General features: G+C 43.1%; 1 protein-coding gene across 3 annotated transcripts in view; it reads left to right on the forward strand.

The window, feature by feature from the left end:
• Window positions 1-22,038, forward strand: part of Sh3d19 (SH3 domain containing 19) — a 175,007-nt gene that overhangs the window by 135,535 nt on the left and 17,434 nt on the right. For 2 of the 3 annotated variants that reach the window (XM_036190048.1, XM_036190050.1), the window contains 6 exons: window positions 6,325-6,432; window positions 10,652-10,764; window positions 15,395-15,456; window positions 16,480-16,744; window positions 18,991-19,059; window positions 19,242-19,382. In XM_036190048.1, the coding sequence (XP_036045941.1) occupies window positions 6,325-6,432; window positions 10,652-10,764; window positions 15,395-15,456; window positions 16,480-16,744; window positions 18,991-19,059; window positions 19,242-19,382 (758 nt within the window). The remainder of the gene's footprint in view (window positions 1-6,324; window positions 6,433-10,651; window positions 10,765-15,394; window positions 15,457-16,479; window positions 16,745-18,990; window positions 19,060-19,241; window positions 19,383-22,038) is intronic. The other variant, XM_036190049.1, reaches the window with a different exon arrangement.

Raw genomic sequence — 22,038 nt, forward strand, 5'->3', positions numbered from 1 at the left:
GGAAGGCAGAGTGAACACTGCACATGAGAACACAGAAAAATGCCCTCGACGTCCCTAGATTTGGATGGTACGTTTGTCTCGTGATGTGTGAGCAGTCACGGATAGAATTCTTGCCATGAAGTTGTTAACCACTGGTAGATCACAGGATTCTGAGGACCTGATGCAGCCTGGATCTTTTATCTCCTTTCAAAAAGTGTCCAGTAGTTTGTGTACAAACAGTTTGAAGTGCAACATTCAGCATGTCAAGACCTCTCCTGGGCTCTAGATTAAGAACTTGTTCTAGGCCAGGTAGTGGTGGCGCACGCCTTTAATCCCAGCACTCGGGAGGCAGAGGATGGTGGATCTCTGTGAGTTTGAGTTTGAGTCCAGCCTAGTCTACAGAGTGAGTTCCAGGGTCTAAAGCTACACAGAGAAACTTGTCTCAAAAAGCCAAAAAAAAAAAAAAAAAAAAAAAGCACTGTTGTAAAGAACATTAGAGATAATGCATGCACACACATGTCTTAATTACTTTTCAATTGCTGTGACAAAGAACTCATAGAAGAAAGATGTAACACAATTCTAAATGGTCTTTTCATAAAAAATAAAAAGTCCTGGAGCCAGATATTGGGGTGAAGGCTGAAAGATCAGAGAGACAAAGGAACAAGCCACCTCTTACCTCTAAGACTCCTCAACCTGTAAAAGCTTTCCTCAGCTGAAAGACTTTAGTCCTGGTCTCCTCACGCCTTATAGACCTTTCTCCACCGAGCCATTAAAGACATGTGTGCTTCCCAAGTACTGAGATTAAAGGTGTGTGCCACCACTGCCTGGCTCTGTTCTCTCCTAAACTGAGTCAATCTCATGTAGTCCAGGGTGGCTTTGAATGCTAGGGTTAAAAGCGTGTGCCACCACTGCCTGGCTTCTATGTTTTATCTAGTGGCTTGTTCTGTTCTCTGATCTTCAGGCATATTTTATTAGGGTACACAGTATATCACCACAGAAAGAGTTTATTTAGGTCTTATGGTTTTAGAGGGTTAGATTCTGTAACCACCATAGCAGGAAGCATGGCAGCAGTCAGGCAGGCATGGTGCTGGAGCAGCAGCTGAGAGCTTACATCCTTATCCACAAGTAGGAGGCAGATACTGGGAATGGCTTTTTTGAAACCTCAAAGCCCACCCCTTGACACATCTCCTCCAACAAGGCCACACTCTAATCCTTCCAACTGGGGCTCAAATATTCAAATATGTGAGCCTATGGCAGGCCTTCTCACTCAATCCACCACGGATTACATACACACACAAAGAATATCGGGAATGTTTCAGTGGGCTGGCTGCTTGAATGAATACCACACAATGAATGGAATATCATCAACCTAGACAGCAAACAAACCTGTTATTTCCTAATATAGGCCAACCTCCATATATTTTATTCTTTTTTTTTTTTCTTTTTTTTTTTGGTTTTGTTTTTTGGTTTTTTTTGAGACAGGGTTTCTCTGTGTAGCTTTGCGCCTTTCCTAGAACTCACTCTGTTGCCCAGGCTGGCCTCGAACTCCCCAGATCCACCTGGCTCTGCCTCCCGAGTGCTGGAATTAAAGACATGAACCACCACTGCCCGGCTCTTTTTTTTTTTTTTTTTAATGCAAGGTGTAGGGGACTAAGGATGTATCTCCGTTGATAGAGTGCATGTCTAGGATGCACAAACCCTGGGTTTAACCCACAATACTGTTTAAACCTCACATGGTGGCACTTGCCTGTTATTCCAACACTCAGAGAAGGAACTGGGGAGGGGTCAGAAGCTCAAGGTCATCCTCAGGTACATGAATTTGATATATCTATGTATCACAATGTACCATTGCCCAAGATACAGAAGACCCTCTCTCAACATAAACAATAAATATGAAGGATGGTATTCTTGGTATTTTAGCTACTGATTGTGTTAAAAGTCTTAAACAGTGTGTCTGGAAGGCCTCTGAGGAGATGGTAATAGAAGATGGATGGAAGACCTGGTTTTCATTTTGTCTTAAGAGCCATTTAAATTTTGTAAGTGCTGCTTTTAACAAAATGCTTTATCTTTTCTTGGTTTTCTTTCTTTCTTTCTTTTTCTGTAAGGGTTTCATCATTACATAGCTCGGGTTGCATCCGACTCACCCTCCTCCTGCCTTGATGTCACAGCTGTTGGGATCACAGACTAGGCCTCTATGTCCATCCCAATTACCTTTGCTTTTCTAACATTTTAAGTTTTGTTTAATTATGGTGTATATGAGTTATATGCATGTATCCATGTTTCTCGAGGCCCCCAAATCAGATTTTATTTTTATTTTTTTAATTATTGTTTATTAGTATTATTGGTGCAATGAGATTTTTGTTCTTTTGGGTTTTTTGTTGTTATTGTTGTTGTTGTTGTTGTTTGGTTTTTGTCAAGAGAGAGTTTCTCAGTGTAGACCTGGCTGTCCTGGATCTCACTCTGTAGAACAGGCTGTCCTCGAACTCAGAGATCCACCTGCCTCTGTCTCCTGAGTGCTGGGATTAAAGGCGTATGCAACACCATGCTTGGCTACAAATCAATGAGATTTATTGGCAACATCTCTTCAGATAATAGTCCAATCCAACCTAATGTTTTCTTATACCTAATATCTCCACCTTTAAAACTAGAGCCGTTTTCCAAACCACTGAAAAAAAAGTACTTAAAAAAAATGTTTTAATCTCTTTCTTTTTTAAAAAAAAGATTTATTTATTATGTATACAGCATGTATGACTGCAGGCCAGAAGAGGGCGCCAGATCTCATTACAGATGGTTGTGAGCCACCATGTGGGTGCTGGGAATTGAACTCAGGACCTCTGGAAGAGCAGTCAGTGTTCTTAACCTCTGAGCCATCTCTCCAGCCCTTAAGCTCTTTTTTACAGAATACTTTTTTAAATGTTTGTCATCAATTTTTTTTCAATAATAAAATGAAAGTATTTTGGAGTTAACTCAGGGTTTCCCGGTTGATAGTCAGGTTGTTTCTCCTATATTTTGCTTTTGTTTTATTTCTTTAAAAAAAATATTGCCGGGCGGTGGTGGCGCACACCTTTAATCTCAGCACTCGGGAGGCAGAGGTAGGCGGATCTTTGTGAATTCGAGGCCAGCCTGGTCTACAGAGCGAGATCCAGGAAAGGCACAAAGCTCGAAACAAAACACCTATAATATATCCTCCCATAAACAATTACTTTCAGTGTTCTGTTTATGGAGTAAATTTCTAAAAATAAGGCATAAACTGTAGATCTTTGAACAGATGTCAGTGATGTGGCCGCCTTTCAGACCCCAAACACAAAGGGACATGCCATGTTTGCTTTGTATGTTGCCCACATTTGGGAGGGAAAGTAAGCTTCAGCAATTGGGGGGTGTGCCTCATTTGGAGGGAACTTGCCTGGTGTGCACAGAGCCCTGGGTTCCGCCATCATGGAGATAAGGACAGGCCTTTGGTCCTCCTTTCTTCTCCTTGTTTGGTTTGCTGCTGTTTGTCCGCTCTGATGTCTGTCACATGTCTGTCACATGGAGCTCAGCCCAGCACCATGTGCCAATGGCCTCATGACTCAGTAAGCACAGCCGGGACCATCAGCACCCCAGTCCTGCCAGTCTGCCATGGTGGCACACTGCTTTTCACCAAGGCATGCCTGGCAGGAGAGTTACACGTGACACAGTGGAGTTTTTGTTTTTATTTTTGTTTTCTTTAAAGAGAAGCTTGTGATATGAAAACTAAGAAGAAAGAGTGGGAAGCTAGGACACTTAGCATATAAACTGTAGCTTAGTTTCTTGTGTTTCTTGTGTCCTAAAACAGTGTGGCTGACCCCTTGACACGATTGTTGAGAGCTGCCCTTTAGAGAGTGCAGGATTTGGGGCAGGGTTTCCTGAGGCTAGCCTCTCCAGCAAGCTGGATTTGAGTGTTCCTGTGCCAGCCTCTCCACAGTACCTGTTGACCTCCTTTCTCTGTCCACCCATAATCCCTATCCCTTGTCATGGACACACCTACCTACACTGGAATGTGAAAATGTATAGGCAGTTTATTGTCCCGGAACCCAATTTCAGGCATTTCACTGTGAGCATTTTCTTCTCCCTCCAAACTCACCCAGCAATCATCATCAGCCAGAAACAACTCCGATAGGGTTGATCACACAGAAGAACATTTACCAGCCTTGAATCCTTTTCTAAACTCTCTGGTCCTTTTGCCAGCAGAAAACAGAGCCCTGAGAGATACTGAAAACTGGGATGTGACAGCTGAGGTTCTGGGTGAGGGCTGAGGATGATTAGAAGGCAAGGTCAGGCTTCTGCCCCTTGTAGAAGGTACAGAAGGCTAGTAGTTCTAGGTGCCAGTGGGCCGAGGAGGCGGCACAGAGCAGCGGCAGGAAAGAAGTAACAGAAAAGGGAGACGCTGCAGATCATATCATTTTATTTGTGCTGTTCTGTTTATGTTCAGGCCTCCCATCTCCCTTTTTAAAATTATTTCTATGATGTGTGTGTCTATGTGTGTTGTGCGTGTATCTATGTGTTGTGTGTATCTCTGTTGTGTGTGTCTGTGTGTGTTTTGTGTCTATGAGTCTGTGTGTGTGTTGTGTGTCTGTGTGTGTGTTGTGTGTTGTGTGTGTCTGTGTGTGTATGTCTCTGTGAGTCTGTGTCTATGTGTCTGTGTCTGTGTATATTGTATGTCTGTGTGTGTGTGTGTGTGTGTGTGTTACACACACCCGTGTGCATGAAGAGTCCAGAGACTGACATGAACTGCCTTCCTCTGTTGCTATCTCCCTTTTCTGAAACAGAGTCTCACTGAACCTGGCGCCCCCTTTCCTGTTGTACTGGCTTGCAAGCCAGCCCCGGGGATCCTCATGTCTCTGCTTCCTCAGTGCACCAAGCTTTTTACATGGATTCTAGGGACTGAACCAGGTCCTCATGTTTGCGTAAGAAGCCTTTTACCAACGGACCTGTCTCCCAAGCCTTGGGTTTCCCGTCTCTCAAAACAATTTTTATAGGAGCTGGGGAGATGGATTGTGTGAGTGGGTATGAGTGCTTGCTGCACAAACATGAGGCCTGAGTGTGGATCCTCAGCACCCACATAAAGCCCAAGTATGGGCGTGTGCATCTGCAACCCCAGCACAAAGTGGGGTAAAGATAAGCAGACCACTGGAGCTCACTGGCCAGTCAGCCTAGCCAAAAGGCAGCAAACCTCAGGTTCAGTAAAATAGCCTGCCTCAAAGGGACAGAATGATAGAGCAGGACACCTGGCATCCTCTTCTGGCCTCTGTACTGGTGTAAACATGCATGTGAACCAGCACACACACACACACACACACACACACACACACACACACATACACCATATGCATACACATATGCATACACATATGCATACACCACACCTACAAACTTTTTTAAAAGATTTATTTATGGGGGTGGGGAGTTCCTCCATGCATATTTATGTACCACATGTGTGCTTGGTGCCCATGGAGGCCAGAAGAGGCAGTGGATCCCCTGGAACTAGAGTTACAAGCCTAATGTGGGTGCTGGGAACCGAACTTGGGTCCTCCACAAGAGCAGCAAGTAATCTTAACCACTGAGCTGTCTCTCCAGACCACATTCCAACATTTTTATAGACATAATTTCTAAAATAATGAAAAGAGCATTTACATTAAAGTTCATTCCTTCCCATTTAAAAAAACAAGTTTATAGTTATGTTTTGATTTAAAATACTTACCTTAGGCATAACTGATTCACTTAAATTAATGAAGATGAAGAAATGCTAAATCATATATCTTTGCCCCAAAGTTAAATATCTGAAGGAAGATATTTTATTTCTGGAATAAAACCCTTTTTACCTCCACATTATGAAAGTAAAGCCTCACTCGCTAAGTTAAATCTAACCAGCTGGCCCTCTTCCTAGCGTCAGGTCATGCGCAAGGAGGATGGGGCCTCTGGTGAGCATATATTGCAGCCTTGCACAGGGATGTGAGGAGAGCCCTCCTGGGGCCTGGGAGGTGTTGCTGTTTGGAAAGACTGCTTGTCACAGTTGCCCCTCATTTGTAGGCAGACATTTATGAAATGATTGCACTCCCCTGAAAGCCAGCTTCTACATAATTCAGGATTGTCCTGGATCTCTCTCATCAGAGAGGAAGAAAAACCATATGAATTATTTACAGCGTACTAAATTATTTCCTTTTATGAGCTCCAACTTTGTTTTTTGTCTCTGCAAACTGAGATTTTGTTTATCCATGAATAGTTTTCCCTGGGGCATGAAAAATATGACTCTTAAATTATGAATGAGGCTTTTTTGTTTGAGTCCGTGTTAACTAAAACATGTAAAATAAACTATGTTTTCATTAGATCCTTTTCAGCTCCCCACAAAAACAGAACCAACAAAAGAGAAAGCTGTCCCACCAGCACCCACCAGGAAGCCTACAGTAATTCGAATCCCAGCCAAACCAGAAAAATGTAAGCTCTTCTCTATCTTCCTAATTTACTCCTCCAAGAGTCTAGGAGAAATCCGAATTAACCTATCAATGTCTGCTTTTGAAATTATGTATAACCTGCTGTTTGTTACTCACGGTCACAGACATCTCGGTCACGGACACCCCGGAGCAAGGTGTACTCTCACGGTTGGTTCTTTGGAGAGTTCTCACTGTAAATTTGTGTTCTGTTTTTCTTGAAGGTTGATTTTAGACAAAGAGCATAGGAGAGGGTGACTCTGAGAACAAGCATAGTACTCCATATCATCAGTGCCTCTGGGAAAGACGGGCGGGAAGCGATGAAGCTAAAGGAAATGAGGTTCCATAGTCTGTGATGGGTACATTGTTCCAGGCAGCTCAATCTTCATTCGGCCATGTGTGAACTGTGTAAAGAACTGTACCCAAAGGCCTTAGGAACATGTAACAGTTCTACTTCTTAGGAGGACTGCATTGCAAAATAATTATCACTTTTAAATTGGTATAACACTAGATTGTGTGTGTGTGTGTGTACTTCCTTAGTTGATTTTTTTTTTTAAATCATACAGTAAGTGAAATTTTGTATCAGCTTTAATAGTACTTCAAAAAGAAATGTGATGTTTAGGGTTGGGGATGTGATTCTATTGGTAGAGTGCTTGCTTAGCATGCCGGAAGCCCTGGGTTCAGTCCCTGGAAGTGTGTAAAGCTGGGAGAGATGGTACACATCTGTAATCCTAGCACTGAGAAGGTGAAGCCAAGGGGATCAGGAGTTCAAGGTCATCTTTGGCTACTCAGTGAGTTTGAGGCCGGCCTGAGCTATTAGAGCACTAAGAAAAAAGAAAAGAAAAGAAGATCTGTGGGTTCTAAAGCTGTAGGTTCTAGAGCAGTCCCTGGCATTGCTCAAAAGCATCACTCACCTCTCCAGGAGCCTCTGGTTTCCTGCCTGCCTGCAGCACTTCTGCATGGCCCCTAGGTACTGATTCCTCCTAACACAGGCATGTGGGGTGCAATGTGTCCAAGGCTGCAGTGCCCTGAATGTGGACGGGAGTATGCACTTGAAGTTAGGGGACTGGCTTTTCTCTAAAATACTACGGAGAAGCATCGTGTTGGTTTTGATCTCTTTGTTATTAGCCAATAGCACTCAGCCAGTAGCAAGAAGTTGAACTGAGTTGCTGTGAAAAATGAGGAGAAAGTCAAGGCTCTGAAATTCCAGCAGGTCTTGCTTTTTTGAAGGTTATATCATTGTGTCGATTAAGGAAAGGGTGGCATAATCGCTTCTGACAGTGTGATATAGTCAGAAAGGAGTAGAATTATAGCTTATTGGGTTATTTGCCTGTTTGCTGTTACCTTATAATTGTATTCTGATTTAACAGGCAATAGTAAAATACAAAGGTTATGAATATTATAGGGACCTCATGTGGGTTCTAGGTTGACCTCTTTTTTACTTTCTAAGGATGGAATCCAGCCCTCTCATAGTTTACACTGAGCTCTACTCTCTACTGCCCGTGCCCCCAAGACTACTTCCAAGTCAGATGAGTCATTAGGACTCCTCACAGGACGCAGTATTCATGGTCTTGATTTAAAACTGCAGAAGTCAATGAGACAGAATCCACCCAGAGGAAAGGCAAATGGGGTACAATGTGACAGAAACCGGCATAAGCTTCCAGGAATCTTCTAGTGAAGTCACACCACACAGGCATCCTCCAGTCGCCCTACAATGAGTTAAGACGACACACAGGCCGGGCGGTGGTGGCACACGCCTTAATCCCAGCACTTGAGAGGCAGAGGCAGGCAGATCTCTGTGAGTTCGAGGCCAGCCTGGGCTACCAAGTGAGTTCCAGGAAAGGCGCAAAGCTACACAGAGAAACCCTGTCTCGAAAAAAAAAAAAAAAAAAAAAAAAAAAAAAGACCACACAGAAAGTTGTTAAGTAGGGAAGCTCCCTGTGATGCTCTGTCCACGCCTGTGACTGAGGCTAGTTACATAGCCACTGTTAGAAACTGACAGATTCTAAAATTCCAGATGTCTGCAAGGAAAGTAAATGCCTAGTATGAGCCAGAGTCTTGTGATTTCTTAGTTCTAAGGATGGTCCCACTTGAAACCCTGCACTGGGGAGGCAGAGGCAGGTGGATCTCTGTGAGTTTGAGGCCAGCCTGGTCTACAGAGTGAGATCCAGGAAAGCCAGGACTACACAGAGAAACCCTGGGGGGGGGGGGGAGGATATGGTAGGTCCCATCTTATAGTCCAAGCTCTGAGTGCCTGCTAACAGCAGAGCTCCTGAGCAGGCATTCCTAAGGGTGACCAGTGGCAGGCCTACTATTTATTTCTCTTAAACTGGGTTAATAACTCTCATGAAAGGACAAGCTAAGAAACCATCTTAAATTATTTTCCAAACAAAGCCCCCAGGAACTGTTAAGAAGGTGAATCTGCCCTGCTGGGTGTACAAGAATTGACTTGCCAAAATAGCTTCCAATGAGTTAGTTCCAGCATAAATCAATGGCCCAGAATTCTATCAGTACAATTTTTTTTTAATTGTTAGTGTGTTTTTTAGTGGATGTTTTACCAGCATGTGTGTCTGTGTAGCGTGTGCATGCAGCACTTGAGGAGATCAGAACAAGATCTCAGGTCCCCTGGAACTGGAGTGAGAGGTGAGCTGCCATGTGGGTGCTGGGAATCGGACCTGGGTCCTCTGGAAGATCACTGAGCCAATCTCCCCTGTTGGTCCAATTTTAACCAATGTATGTATACAGTAGAGAGGAGAGACCGTGATGTCTGGTGTCTAAAGAATTTGGAATGGGAAGAAATGAACAGCTTTGTGGTACAAGGCCCTTTATAGTCTTGGACCCTGTCAGCTCCTTCCCCTGGAACCTGTTTCTCCTAAGATATCCTCCCCAGGGTATACACGTTCCTTTAGGCCTTTGCCTTTACTGGTGGATTCAAATTGGAACTGTATCTCTGAAGCCCATCACTCCCATGCCACCAGATTCTCCCTGTGCTCTTCCTGCAAGGAAGCATCCAGCTCACTTGCTTAGGGCTACAGTAAACTCTTAAATAACATGGTTCATTTCTTGTGGGGATGAGGATCTGCCACAGAGGGAGGGCTGCAGAAGGTGACTGATGTGGATGATCCTGTGTGTCTTGATCCCCAGAGCAGCCCTGCCTCTCACTACAAACACTTGCCCATCTTAAATCATTGTTTTCCTTTTGAGAATGTTTTCCTGTCTGTGGACAGAACGGGAACTTGACATCCTCTTGTTAGCGGTTTTTCACTGGAGCCGGAAATCTGAACAAATGAGAATCCCCTATACTTTTTTTTTCTTTATTATTATGTGTTTTAAATTTTATACATCAGCCCTGGGTTCCCCTATCCTCCCCCCTCCCGCCCCCACCCTCACCTTCCCCCCAGCCCCTCCACTCCACTCCCATGTCCTCCAGATCAAGGCACCCCTGGGGGAGAATCCCCTATACCTTTAATGGCTACCCCACACAGTGTAAAGATGGTTTTAGCCTCTTGTGCTGTTTCAGCCATCCAGTCAGGAGGTATTCCTCACACATATTTTAATTATCAGCCAATAATTAATTCCCATCATCTCTATTTTCCTTCTTTAAAGTAAGTTGGGAGTAAGTATTACTGAGCTAAATGTATGGTTTGGATTTAAAGGTATTGTTTCTGTAATTGAGGCTAATTATGGTCATTAACCTGAATTATCAGAAGCATTTAATTATTTGTGGATGGGGGAAGGTCGGGTACTCCACCTATTAAGGACCATGTCTTACTAGAATGAGCACAGGCTTTGGGTTCAAATGAACAAACCTGACAATTACTGACATGAATAAATTAAATAGCTCACTTACAGTTTTCTTAATTTCAGCTTCTGTAAAATAGGTAGCATATTGTCTAGTACGGTGCCCTCTAGTTAGATCCTCAGCTCAAAAAAAAAAAAAAAAAAAAAAAGGGCAAAGCTGGAATGGCTACCCACTACACGAGTTAATGCCTGACACATTGTTCTTAGCCGTGGTATCTATTCCTCTGTTGTAGCATGTAATATGTTAGCTCATTCATCGATTCTCTGAAGTCTGCAGAGACTCATTGTCATTACTTAGCTGGCTAGTGCTGGGGGTGGCTCTCTTCTGCTGGCCATTTTCCTAAGGAGCCCAGCTACATTCGGGTCACCCATGGGTTCCTGGACTAGCCACTGCTGGTGACATCTGTCTTCTGTCTTTTCCCTAGGTTTACACGAGGATCCACAAAGCCCACCTCCTCTTCCTGCCGAAAAGCCTGTTGGAAATACTTACAGTACAGTGTCTGGAAAGTTCATTAACTCGGACAGAACTAGACATCCAGTAAGTGGTCCAGAGAGCTCGCTAGGCTTAAGGCAGAGTTCTGAACCCATTCTAAATCTTCAGTTGCTGTTCAAATTATTTTACTGTTGGTTATATTTTTAGAAATATTTTATTAGAACCCAATTGCTAAACCTCATGTACTTATTTAATGTTACATTCAATATTTTATGAGTCCGTATAGAAGGATTGGGTTCATTCATTGTACTTCATTATAAAGTAATTTGTCCTGTACCAATACAATGACATTGTCTTTTATATGATACTATAATAATAATGAAGAGGTTATTAAAACTTCCAAAACACTTTAGTATTTGTAGAAATAGATTTAGTCAAATTGTTAGTTTTTGTTTAAAACACTCAAATCTATTTTTATTAAAAATAATAATGATAATAATTTAAGATAACTACTGTAAGAATTTTTATTCTGAAATTTAAGGTATTTTTTAATTAAAATACAATGCTTTGCTATGTATTTGTTAACATACCTAGGACCTTTTATATATGTATTTTAAATTTCAACCTTAATACTATTCCCTCGTGCGTTTTAAAAAATTTCTTCCTGATGGGCAATCTTTATGGCTTTTTTCAAGAGAAATCAATTCTTAAAGTCTTTAAACCAATTCAGTTCAGTTTTTATAATAGTTCTACCCTGTGCATTAACTGTGCTCATCACACAAGCAACCCATCCAATCTTCTAGTGAAGAGAAATTTCTTTGAAAAAGACATTAAATTAAATTAGCCAATACCAAGTTAATGAGATTTCCTGTAGAATGAATTAAAATTTAGTGATCACTTGTATCTTCAAAGTACTTGATAATAAATTTTTATTAATACTGGGCCAAGAATACCCAAAAGCGGATAGTAGGGCCCTGCCACACTGTAACCCCAGACTCCCATGGAGGCAGTTGCTCACAAAGATCTCAGACTTCCACTCTCCTGGAAGGTGCACACTCTCCAGTGTGAGGGGCTCTGTGAATAACAGAGCTGTGGGAACACTGGGATTAGCACCTGCAGGGTCCAGCAGTCCAAGGGTAACATCTACAGTTAAAAGTAAACAAGTTAGGATAAACTAACACCACCCAGAGAGCTCCTGTGTTCACACTACATCTCTGCCTCACATGAACATGATGGAAATCCTTTCCTGCATCCATCCCAGAGGGAGTCACAGCCATCCCCATGCTCATCTGTACAGACCAAGTGCAGATTTCTGGAGACTAAGGTCAATCACGTGCCTGAAAATTTTGTTTTGAGAATTATAATTGGGTTGGGGATTTTGTTCAGTGGTACAGTGCTTGCCTAGCAAGTGCAAGGCCCTGGGTTCGATCCTCAGCTCAAAAAAAAAAAAAAAAAAAAAAAAGACAGAGAGAGAGAGGGAATTATAATTACTGAGTTTATTTAGACCAGAGACCATAAGGACTAGGGGTAGGGGAAGACCTCTAGAAAGTGACAGTGTCACTGGGCTGTGGTGGTACACACCTTTAATCTCAGCACTCAGGAAACAGAGGTCAGAGGATCTTTGAGTTCAAGGACAGCCTAGTCTACAGAGTGAGATCCAGGACAGCCAGGGCTACATAGAGAACTCCTGTCTCAAAAACAAAACAAACAAAGTGCCAGGGTCACAGACCAAGAGGGTAGCCAGTCTTTACTAACTGTCCCTTTTTACAAAAGCTGGCCCCTGGACAAAACTCATCTGCTATGGCTCCTAACTTACAGAGCGCCAGGGGACTTTCCATCAGAACTGGTGGCTGCAGTTGGTGCAGCCACACCACTTCCATCACTTAAATGATGGACCGTAGGGTCCCGTGGGGAGCCACTGGAGCTGTGTGCATTCCCGCCTGTCCCACAGCATCCCTGAAGAAACTACCAACTCTACAGTAGAGTCGGGAAACCTGCGTGATTCCTGTCAGAATCCAAGCACAGAGCGCAGAAGTGTATGTGCCTGAGGCAAGCTGATTTTCAAGTCCGCTCTAAGAAGGGGTGTCAGCTCCTGCAAAACATACCTAGGCCAGTTGTTCCACAATGCCAGCACAAATGTGATACGCATGTGGTCTTGAGAGAAGGAGGAATACCTACCTTTTGTAAGTGCCACAGAAACCTGGGAATCCCTGTGTATGATGACACTAACCTGTTCCCCTAACACTTGGAGAGGCTAAGGCAGAAGAACTGTGAGTTCTGTGCCCATCCAAGCTGTATAGCAAGAGCCCAGCTCAAAAAGAAAAGAGGAAATAAAAGGAATTTTCCTACAATTAGAGTAGGATTTGAATATGAAAAGATGGCGTCTATAACAAGCAGAAAACCACCACCGCTGCCAGGACCTCAGCCAGCCTTTCAGACACCAAAGTTCCAGGATCTCAGAACTAGAAAGACCTAAAGTGATACAAACGGGCCTCACAGCGTGTGGAGAATGCTGGAGAGGGGGCGTCTCTAATCGGTAGGAGGGTTGGCAGAACCTGGGCACCAACCCAGGCTGAGCAAACCCCACTGCGGCAGTAGGGGCCACCTCTTCTCCGTGTCGGAGGAAGGGTGTCCATGCCTTCTGGGATGCGCCTTTCTTCTTCCAGCTTGAAGTCTGTCAAAAGTGCGAGATCAAAAAGATATTTTAAATTTTCCACAAACATACCATCACTGGGTTGGGATGTAGCCCAGTTGGGGTCAAGCCTTGCTGAAAACAAATGAGAGAATCAAAAAATCCTCAGTCCAGGAGATTGCAGCTAATATTTGTTATATGCCATTTGATAGATACTTTTCCATATCAAAGTTACACGTTAGTATTTTTGCTTCAATTTCCTTTCGTTATTAAGGCATTTCCTACAACTAATTTTGAGGGGAAATCAACAAAAAAATTCTCCTTCCCTGCTAAAGTGTGTTTGCTTTAATTTTAAAGGTGACCAAGGAAAGACACGATTTTATCATAGTGATATTGTCAGGAAGAATTACAGCAGCAGCGTATTTATAAGGCATGGGTTATATTCTGGAATATTGCAGGTTTTATGAGCTGGTGGCTCACTTCACTACATTAACTGAGCTCATTAGTGAAACCAAGTTTTAAGGGCAAGCTTAATTTGTTTTTTAAAAAATGAGATTTTGAAACATCGAAGCATGTTTAAATTATCATAGTTATTGGCGATTAATCACTTGGTATTTAAGGGGATGCTACAAATAGCGTGAGCATAAAAACCATGGAAAGGACTTTTCACTCATTTGTTACATGGAGGAAACAGTTTGGATTTGCCCAAAGATTCCTAAGCAATAACTAAATAATTCTTAATGCAATGTCATTTTAAAGGGCTAGAAATGTGCCCCTGAAAGTCTGAGAGGCAATATTTCATGGGTGGGTGTTAGGATTTTAAAACGTAGAAAAGAGAAAGTTTGTCTTGGTAGTGAATTCTTTCAATTTTAAGAACAATTTAGTAAAGACTTTTCCAAAAGATAAAGCCCTGTGTGGGCTTTGAGATCTTTTTGTTTCTCATTCAAAAACATGTTCTGGGGGCTGGAGAGATGGCTCAGTAGTTAAGAGCACCACTGCTTTTCCAGAAGACCTAGGTTCGATTCCCATCACCCACATGGCAGCTCACAACTGTCTAGTGCCCTCTTCTGGCCTCTGTGGGTACCAGGCACACACATGATGCACAGACATACACGCAGGCAAAGCACCCATGCACATAACATTAAAACAAATGCGTAAAAAAAAGAGTGTTTTTTTTTTTGTTTTTTTTTTTTTCTGAAAACCTTTGAAACAGAACAGCCAAGCCCCTCTCTATCCATTCCCCGACTCCCGAATCCTCTTGTCTGTCCCTAGGCTGCAGAGCCCAGCTAGAGCCGTCTTGGTTTTTCCAGTCCTCCTTCACTCTTCCCCACAAAGCCCTTGTCAGCCCATCTGCTGTCTGGTAAAATCCCTTCTCCCCGCCCTTCTGTCTCCTGACTTGTCTTCCTTTCAGGCCATGCCTTAAATTCCTTTTTTTTTTTTTGTTTATAACGTCCTCAACTTCTTTAGTTCAAAACCCACAGCTTGTTTTGAAGCTAGCCAGTGAGGAGAGGCGGTTTGACTGTCCAAAGCATAACAGCCCCCCACTTCGCTCTCTGTGGGTTAAAGTCAAGAAGGACCATTGTTTTCTACCATAATTGAGACGAATAAATACCTTGTATTAAAACTGAAGCAAACTCTAGCAGGAAAGGAGAAAACCATCATCTAGGGCACTGACCCCCTCTTCTGTCCTCTAAGGGACCCAGGCACACATGTGGTGCACAGACATACGTGTGGGTAAAACAGTCATACACATAAAAGTCTTTTTTAAAATGGTGCTTCATGGGCTTGGCATGGTAGTGCACACCTTTAATCCCAGCACTCAAGGCAGAGACGGGTGGATCTCTGTGAGTTTGAGGCCAGCCTGGGCTACACAGTTCTAAGCCAGCAAGGGCTACATAGTGAGACCCTGTCTCAAAAATAAATAAATAAAAATAACATGTGTGTGTATATGTGTGTGTGTGTGTGTATGTACTTCTCGGCTACTTTCCATAACTTCTCAGCTTTTCTACTTAGAGACTCACCCAAAAATGGACCCCAGTTCCTCTTGCAAACTCTTGTTTTAGGTTTAGTCTTAACTAAAAAAGCTTTCTGTGACATTTATAGGAACCGGAGCAAGCCAGTGAATCAGGAGGCTTGGGACAAGGACCCCCCAGGTTGCCACCAAGGTAGGTAAAATGTGGGAATGTTGGAGGGAATAGCGTGCCTTGGAGATCTGGCTCTTGCTTTCTGTCGTCCAGAGGCTGGGCTGTGAACCTTAGGTCTTGCCTTGGAGAGAAACTCAGGAGTCTGCCCAGGCCGCCACCCTCAGTCTGCTTGTGATGGCAGGTTGTGGGGCTCTCTCTCATCTTCTCTTCTTTCAACAAGGTCCAAAACCCTACAGAGCACAAGCATGAGTCTGATACTGTTTCCAGATAAACAAGACAGCTTTCCAAACGGAAACAGTTCCTCTGCTGGAGTGTGCTCACAACAGCCTCCTGTTAGGAGGGGCAGGCGCGCTTCAGCGCCACTGAAGGGAACTCAGAGGTGGTCTGTCCCCCAGCTCTAGAGCATTCGAGCCAAAGGCTGTTGAGCTTTCAGACGGCATTTGCCATGTTGAAATTTATTTCCATTTAGAGAGTAGGAAAAAGGTTTTCGAAATAGTTGCTGTCCTGTTCCATTTCCAGAGCTTTCTTTAAGCTCATCTAAATCAAGAGTTTTAATAGTAACGCCTATAATGTGAACATTAGGGGGGCTTGATGTTCCTTTTCTAATTATGCAGAGGACCCAAGCACTTATACCTGATATCATCATATCCATAAGCTTTTGTCTCAGACTGCAGTAGAAAGTACTTAGCTTCCTGAAATAGTCGGTGTGTTTAGGAGCATTTGGGGCCTTGCAGAACTCATGACAGTAAACGCTTGTTTGTCTTGAACTAATGAATCTCTAGTGCAAGCTAAGAGGAAGCTGGAACATGTGGCATTTCCTCTAATATAATGTTTAATGCAAGAGTCATTTGCTCAAAAATAGCATACCCTGCAGCTTTCAGTAAATTGTATCCCACTAGCCAAAAGCTCTTCACATCTATGCCAGGCTCTGTGTGTGTGTGTGTGTGTGTGTGTGTGTGTGTGTGTGTGTGTGTGTGTAAGGAAAGGTAGACAGAATCTCCATGAGACCAAGATGCTGATTCCTGGCTCCCCCTTGCCTTTCAGACCTGTACATGGAAAAGTCATTCCAGTTTGGAAGCCTCCTCCCAAAGGCGCCCCTGAGAGACCACCTCCCCCTAAACTTTCTGCAACCAAATCATCAAGTAAAAATTTGCTTTTTAATCGGTCTTCTTCCGACATGGATCTTCAGAAAAAGCAAAGTCACTTGGCCCCTGGACTCTCAAAAGCCAAGAGTCAGGTCTTTAAACACCAAGATCCGGTGCTACCCCCTCGTCCCAAACCAGGACACCCTCTCTACAGGAAATACATGGTAAGCCTGGAATTTAAAAATGTTGGTGATTGAGGGGTTTACTCTAGCCAAGTGGTAGTACTGTACACCTGTAATCCCAGCACTTGGGAGGCAGAGGCGGATGGATCTCTGTGAGTTCAAGGCCAGCCTGGTCTTCAGAGCGAGTTCTAGGACAGCCAGGGTTACACAGAGCAACTCTGTCTAGAAAAACAAAAACAAAAGCGGGTTTGGAGGTGTCCTAGGATAAGTAAGACTGGTAATCTTAGGAAAATTGGTAAAAACAAGTGTGGGGTCGGCCCTTGACACAGCAAGCTTTAGGCTGCCACAAAACCTCAGTTTTCAGGGGCTGGGGAGATGGCTCCGAGGGTTAGGGCACTTGTTCTTGCAGAAGATCCCAGTTCGATTCCCAGCACCCATCACAGCCATCCATAACTCCAGTTCCAGGACACACATGATACACAGACATACATGCCTGCAAAACACTCATGCACATAGAATAAATAGTTCTTTAAAACAACAACAACAACACCCTGGGTTTTGTTTAGGAGAAATATCCAGAAAGGGAAAGCAGGCAGATAGGTGTAAGTCTCTGACAGGGTGGGGATCTGCCATGGGTAGTACCATGAGTGGGTGGCAGATGCTAGGGTTCATCTCCTGCTAAAGTTGGTGCTTTACAGCTGCGTTGCCCACTAAATGAGTAGCGTTTGAATGAAGTAGAAATTAAGTTTTTATTAAGATCAATGGACTTTCTTGCAGTTTTTTTTTTTTTTTTTCCATTTTGTAAGCATAATTATCATGGTCCATTTAGTAGCTACTAGTTAAAAATTCTTATCAGTAATTGAGATAGTTGAGTATTAATTTTGTTCTCTTTGGATGTTTTTTTCATCAGATGACTTTTGCCTGCGTTTCCCACAAATGAAAAACAGAACTGATTTGCTTTCTATGGTCAGGTCAACCTGAAAAATAAGTAAACTAACTTATAAGTGGGGGGAGGATTATGTGCATTTTTTAAAAATAATAGTATGGCAATGCTGCTTTTAACAGTAGTTAGTAATTTTATCCTGTTCTGAACTTCCATCAAGCCAGAAAGTGTTTTTTACTTTAAGCTAATTCAGATTTTGAGAAGAGAATACACAGATAAAAAGAGATAATATATTCACAGTCGTTTAAATTGATGACACCCATTGCGCCACCCCAGCTAGATGAAGTATAAACTAATGAAACTTTAACTACCCAAACCTAAGGGATAGTCTTTGGGATAAACTACTTAATAAATAAAGTAGAATAGTAATTAGTATGTATTGAGAACTAATTGTCAGCTAGGCACTAAAACTAACCTTGTAGATTAGATATTGTTATTATCCCCATTCTACAAATAAGGAAAATGAGACCAAGTTAGAGATTTAAGCCAGCTAGCAGTAAAACCAGGATTTGAACACGAAACAATTGGCATCAAGTCTACAGCGTTAACTAGTGGTAAGACCTCTATTTGCTTTGGTCCCCCTATGCCGAGGTTGTTTACTCAAGGGGAACCAGGTTTCACTTGGAATTCTTCACATAGCTGCATAATGTCAAAACATTTACGGAATTCAAAGGAATCAATGCATCAAAATGATGGTCTATTTAAGTGATGTGTTTCGTTATAAAATACATCCTTAAATCCATTTCCTGCCCCCCACCCATGGCTACACTACCATTAAATCACAACTAGAAATCTGTGTGCCTTGGGAGCCCTGGATGCTGTGGAGATGTGAGGGAAGTGATGTTACTCAGCCCGGCCTTCCATGGCCATCTTCTTGTACTCTGTGTGTTTGCTCTTGGATGATCCAGGGACCCAAGCAACCTCCTTCTCCATGTTTCAAGTGTGTATTATATAGTACTAACACGTACTCATCAGCTAGAATTTACCAAGGCAGCAACAGAGAGAGCCCTTTGGCCCTGGGGCCCATGTATATAAACCTTGTAAGACCAGACTGCTGAGGGAATAGGAAGTACTGGGCTTCAAGCAGACAGGCCAGCTACCAGGGAGACAACAAGGCAAATGGAGAGTTCCTGAGAGAACTTGAGGCCACATTCACCCCTTGTGATCCTGTGGGCTCAACTCCACCTCCTCAGAACTTTAGTATCCAGGAGAAATGCTGGCCCCACTGAATCCAGGGCATGAAGCCTGCTCACCCTTTGAAGAGGCACACATGCCAAGTCCTAAGTGATCAGCAGCAGATGAGGGTTTGGGATTTCGAATAATTCTCTTACGGTTTACATTTAAGCTGTCTGTGCCTCACGGAATTGCCAATGAAGACATTGTCTCCCAAAGCCCCACGGAACTCTCTTGTAAGGTAAAGTCAAACTCTTTCTTTACTGGCTGATTTTTAAAAAAAAATTTTTTTTTAAATCCCTGCCCTCTGTTCCTGCTATTACATGTTATTAAATGCTTTAGGCTCCAAAGATTAAAATGTGGAAAAACAATAATGTTTTATTAAATAATAATTGCTTCAGAGAGTGGTGTTGTCTCTTACAGCGCGGGGACGTCCTTGTGATCCTGAAGCAGGCAGAAAATAATTACTTGGAATGCCAACGGGGAGAAGGCACTGGCAGAGTTCACCCGTCCCAGATGAGAATCATCACCCCCCTGGAGGAGCGACCGAGAAGCAGACCTAATGTACGTGAGGTGTGGCCATTGTACAGCCTTCATGTTACACTTGGTGGCACCGTCACAGAGCTATTAATTATAGCCTTCCCTCCCCGGGGTTCTTTTATTAGCAGCATTGTTGTAACCAGGGTGGAAAAAACAGTAGCAGTTGGCTCCAATTTTGGAGTAAATGACTCTAATCATGTTGGCACAGACTACCACATCTTCTGCCCTCTTTGCGTTGCGGTGGCTTGTGGGAGCTAGGACACTCTCTCGCGGATTTTCGACTGAGAAAGTGATTTACTCTGTTAGATAACATGAGCCTGTTTACCAAACCAGAGGTTGGTTCTCTAGCAGAATGAGTCAATTATTTTGAAAAGAACCCTGTAAATGCTTAATCTGACAACAGTCCTTTAAAATGCAAGCTTAGTCTGACAGGGTGTGGTGGGTGCGACCCCTGGCACTCTAAGGCATAGGAGGATCCGAAATCCAAGATCATCCTTGGATGAACAGCAGAGGTCAGGGCCAGCCTTAGTGACAAGAGACTGTCTGGAGGCAGGGAGCTGAATGTAAACCTTGTTTCTCTGATTTAATGAATTCCTTAAATAGTGAAATATAATCCAGCATCTCAAGTCATGATTAGGACTAACAACAAATCTGTGGAGGCTGATATAAGATGCGGAGATTCCTGAAGAGGGATTTGTTTAGCACTGCAGCCAACTGAGCTGGGTCTGGGAGAGGCTAGGCTTGCTTCTGAGCTACACCCCCAGCTCTGGCTGTAGTTTTAGAAGAGTTGAACTGACCAGTTAAGTTTTCACCGTTTGTTATTCAAGGTAACAAACATATAAGAAAAATACACCAGTCATTCAACTCAAGTAAAGAACTCACTTGGTTATGCCCCCAGATCTCCTAATCTAGTCTCCGTCCTTCTTGGAAGGCGGTTTATCTTTTCCAGTTTTCCTAAGAAACGAAAATGTCTCATTTTAAGGAGAAGATATGTCTTCAGCTAGTGCAGCTGGCATGTGAAAAATCTAACTAGTTCACACAGGAAAAAATCCTCTTGCCCAGTTTTCTCTGGTCCAGCATCATCCATCTGTCACAGCCGCCCTTTCTCGGAGTATGCCGTTGGTAATAGCAGGAGTTAGGCTGCCAAAAATCTATCCTTTTACGTCTATTTTTAAAACTTAAAAATCAAAAGTCGTTAACAGTCCAGAGTTCCCCACTTTGAACATCGCCTGTTAGTCTCTGTCCTCCTGGGCCATTGTCTTATCTCTGTTGGTGAAATGAAACGACCCATTCTTTAGGCTTTGGGGTTTGTAGGAATTGTTACAGTTCTTAGATAACAAAACTTGGGTGACTCCCTGTCCCAGCACTTACCTTCCACGTGCAGTTGCCTGGCCCAGCACCACCTTCAGTGCAGAAGAAGACGGTCGAAAAATATGTTATACTTTCCCCTAACCTGGTAAACAGGAGATAGTAAATTTATCGATTAAGGTTGAATCCAAAGGATTGGTCACAGAGAAAGTGAAGGATTACCACCCGGTGTGTGTCACAGAGTGTGCTAACGGTTTTTGTTGTTGTTTTGATTTCTTATAAGTGAAGTAGGTGTGGTAAATGTTGGTTAAGCTGTGGTGGCCATGCCTACAGAGGAGAGTCCTGGAAGTATCGGTCACGGAAGAATCAGTGCGCCATAGTTACCTTTCTAGAACGTTATTGAGAGAGGAAGAGGGGGAGAGAAAGAAAGAGGCAGAGAGTGAGGAAAAGGAGAACACGCAGAGGGCACATCCACTTTTTAGGCTGGGATGACGTGCCAGGCTGGTGACGTAATTAAGGACAGAATCTTTACAGTAATGCCCAACAGAGTTGTTTTTGGAATAGACACATTGTATAGAAACCCCAAAAAGTACAGCCCTAAGGACAGGAAGCAGGTTAGCATTTGCTTAGGGCTGAGGGGAGGGTGGAGGAGTAACTGCCAGAGGGTGGGTGTTAATCCCACCAGGTGAGGAGAAGACCACTACCACAACTTTTAAGCCAAATTTGAAGCAAGCTTTATTCAATACTGGGCAGATCCACCAGGATTCCCAGAGAATGGCCATGAATGCCATTAGTCAGAGGTTTATAAAGTCAAAACCCACAAGGCTACATACTTCCTGCCTTCGTCCAATTGGGGATAGGCGTCCATCCTGATGTACTTCCTGCCTGCATACCTCCCACCTACGTGAGATCAAACACATCCTGTGCAGTTGGGGCAACCAAGCCTGTTTACGGAAGCAAACACATGTGGCTTCTTCATATCTTACATAAACAACAGCCCCCAGCAGTCCAGGAAATTATCTGTCCCAGGGTAAGTGAAGCTTACAGGTTAGAGGCATTTTTTGTTTTGGAGATCTCTTAAGCACAGTAATTAAAACTTAAACCATAGCTTTAGCCCACACATAGGTTCTGTGGGGAAGGGAGATTATAAAAATACTCCAAACATAGACTTCAATGATAGATACACAATTCTATGAATGTTCTAAAATCACATACATTCTAAATGGATAAATTTTATTTTGTGTGAATTGTACCTCAGACATTTAACAAGTGAGCCAATGTTAATACATACAAGGTATTTATTACAGTGACTGGAGCGCCATAAATGAGCTATTCTTATTGTTTAATATCATTTCCTTAGCAATTGTGTAGA

Source organism: Onychomys torridus, chromosome 6 (genome assembly GCF_903995425.1).
Source record: "Onychomys torridus chromosome 6, mOncTor1.1, whole genome shotgun sequence".
Taxonomy (NCBI): domain Eukaryota; kingdom Metazoa; phylum Chordata; class Mammalia; order Rodentia; family Cricetidae; genus Onychomys; species Onychomys torridus.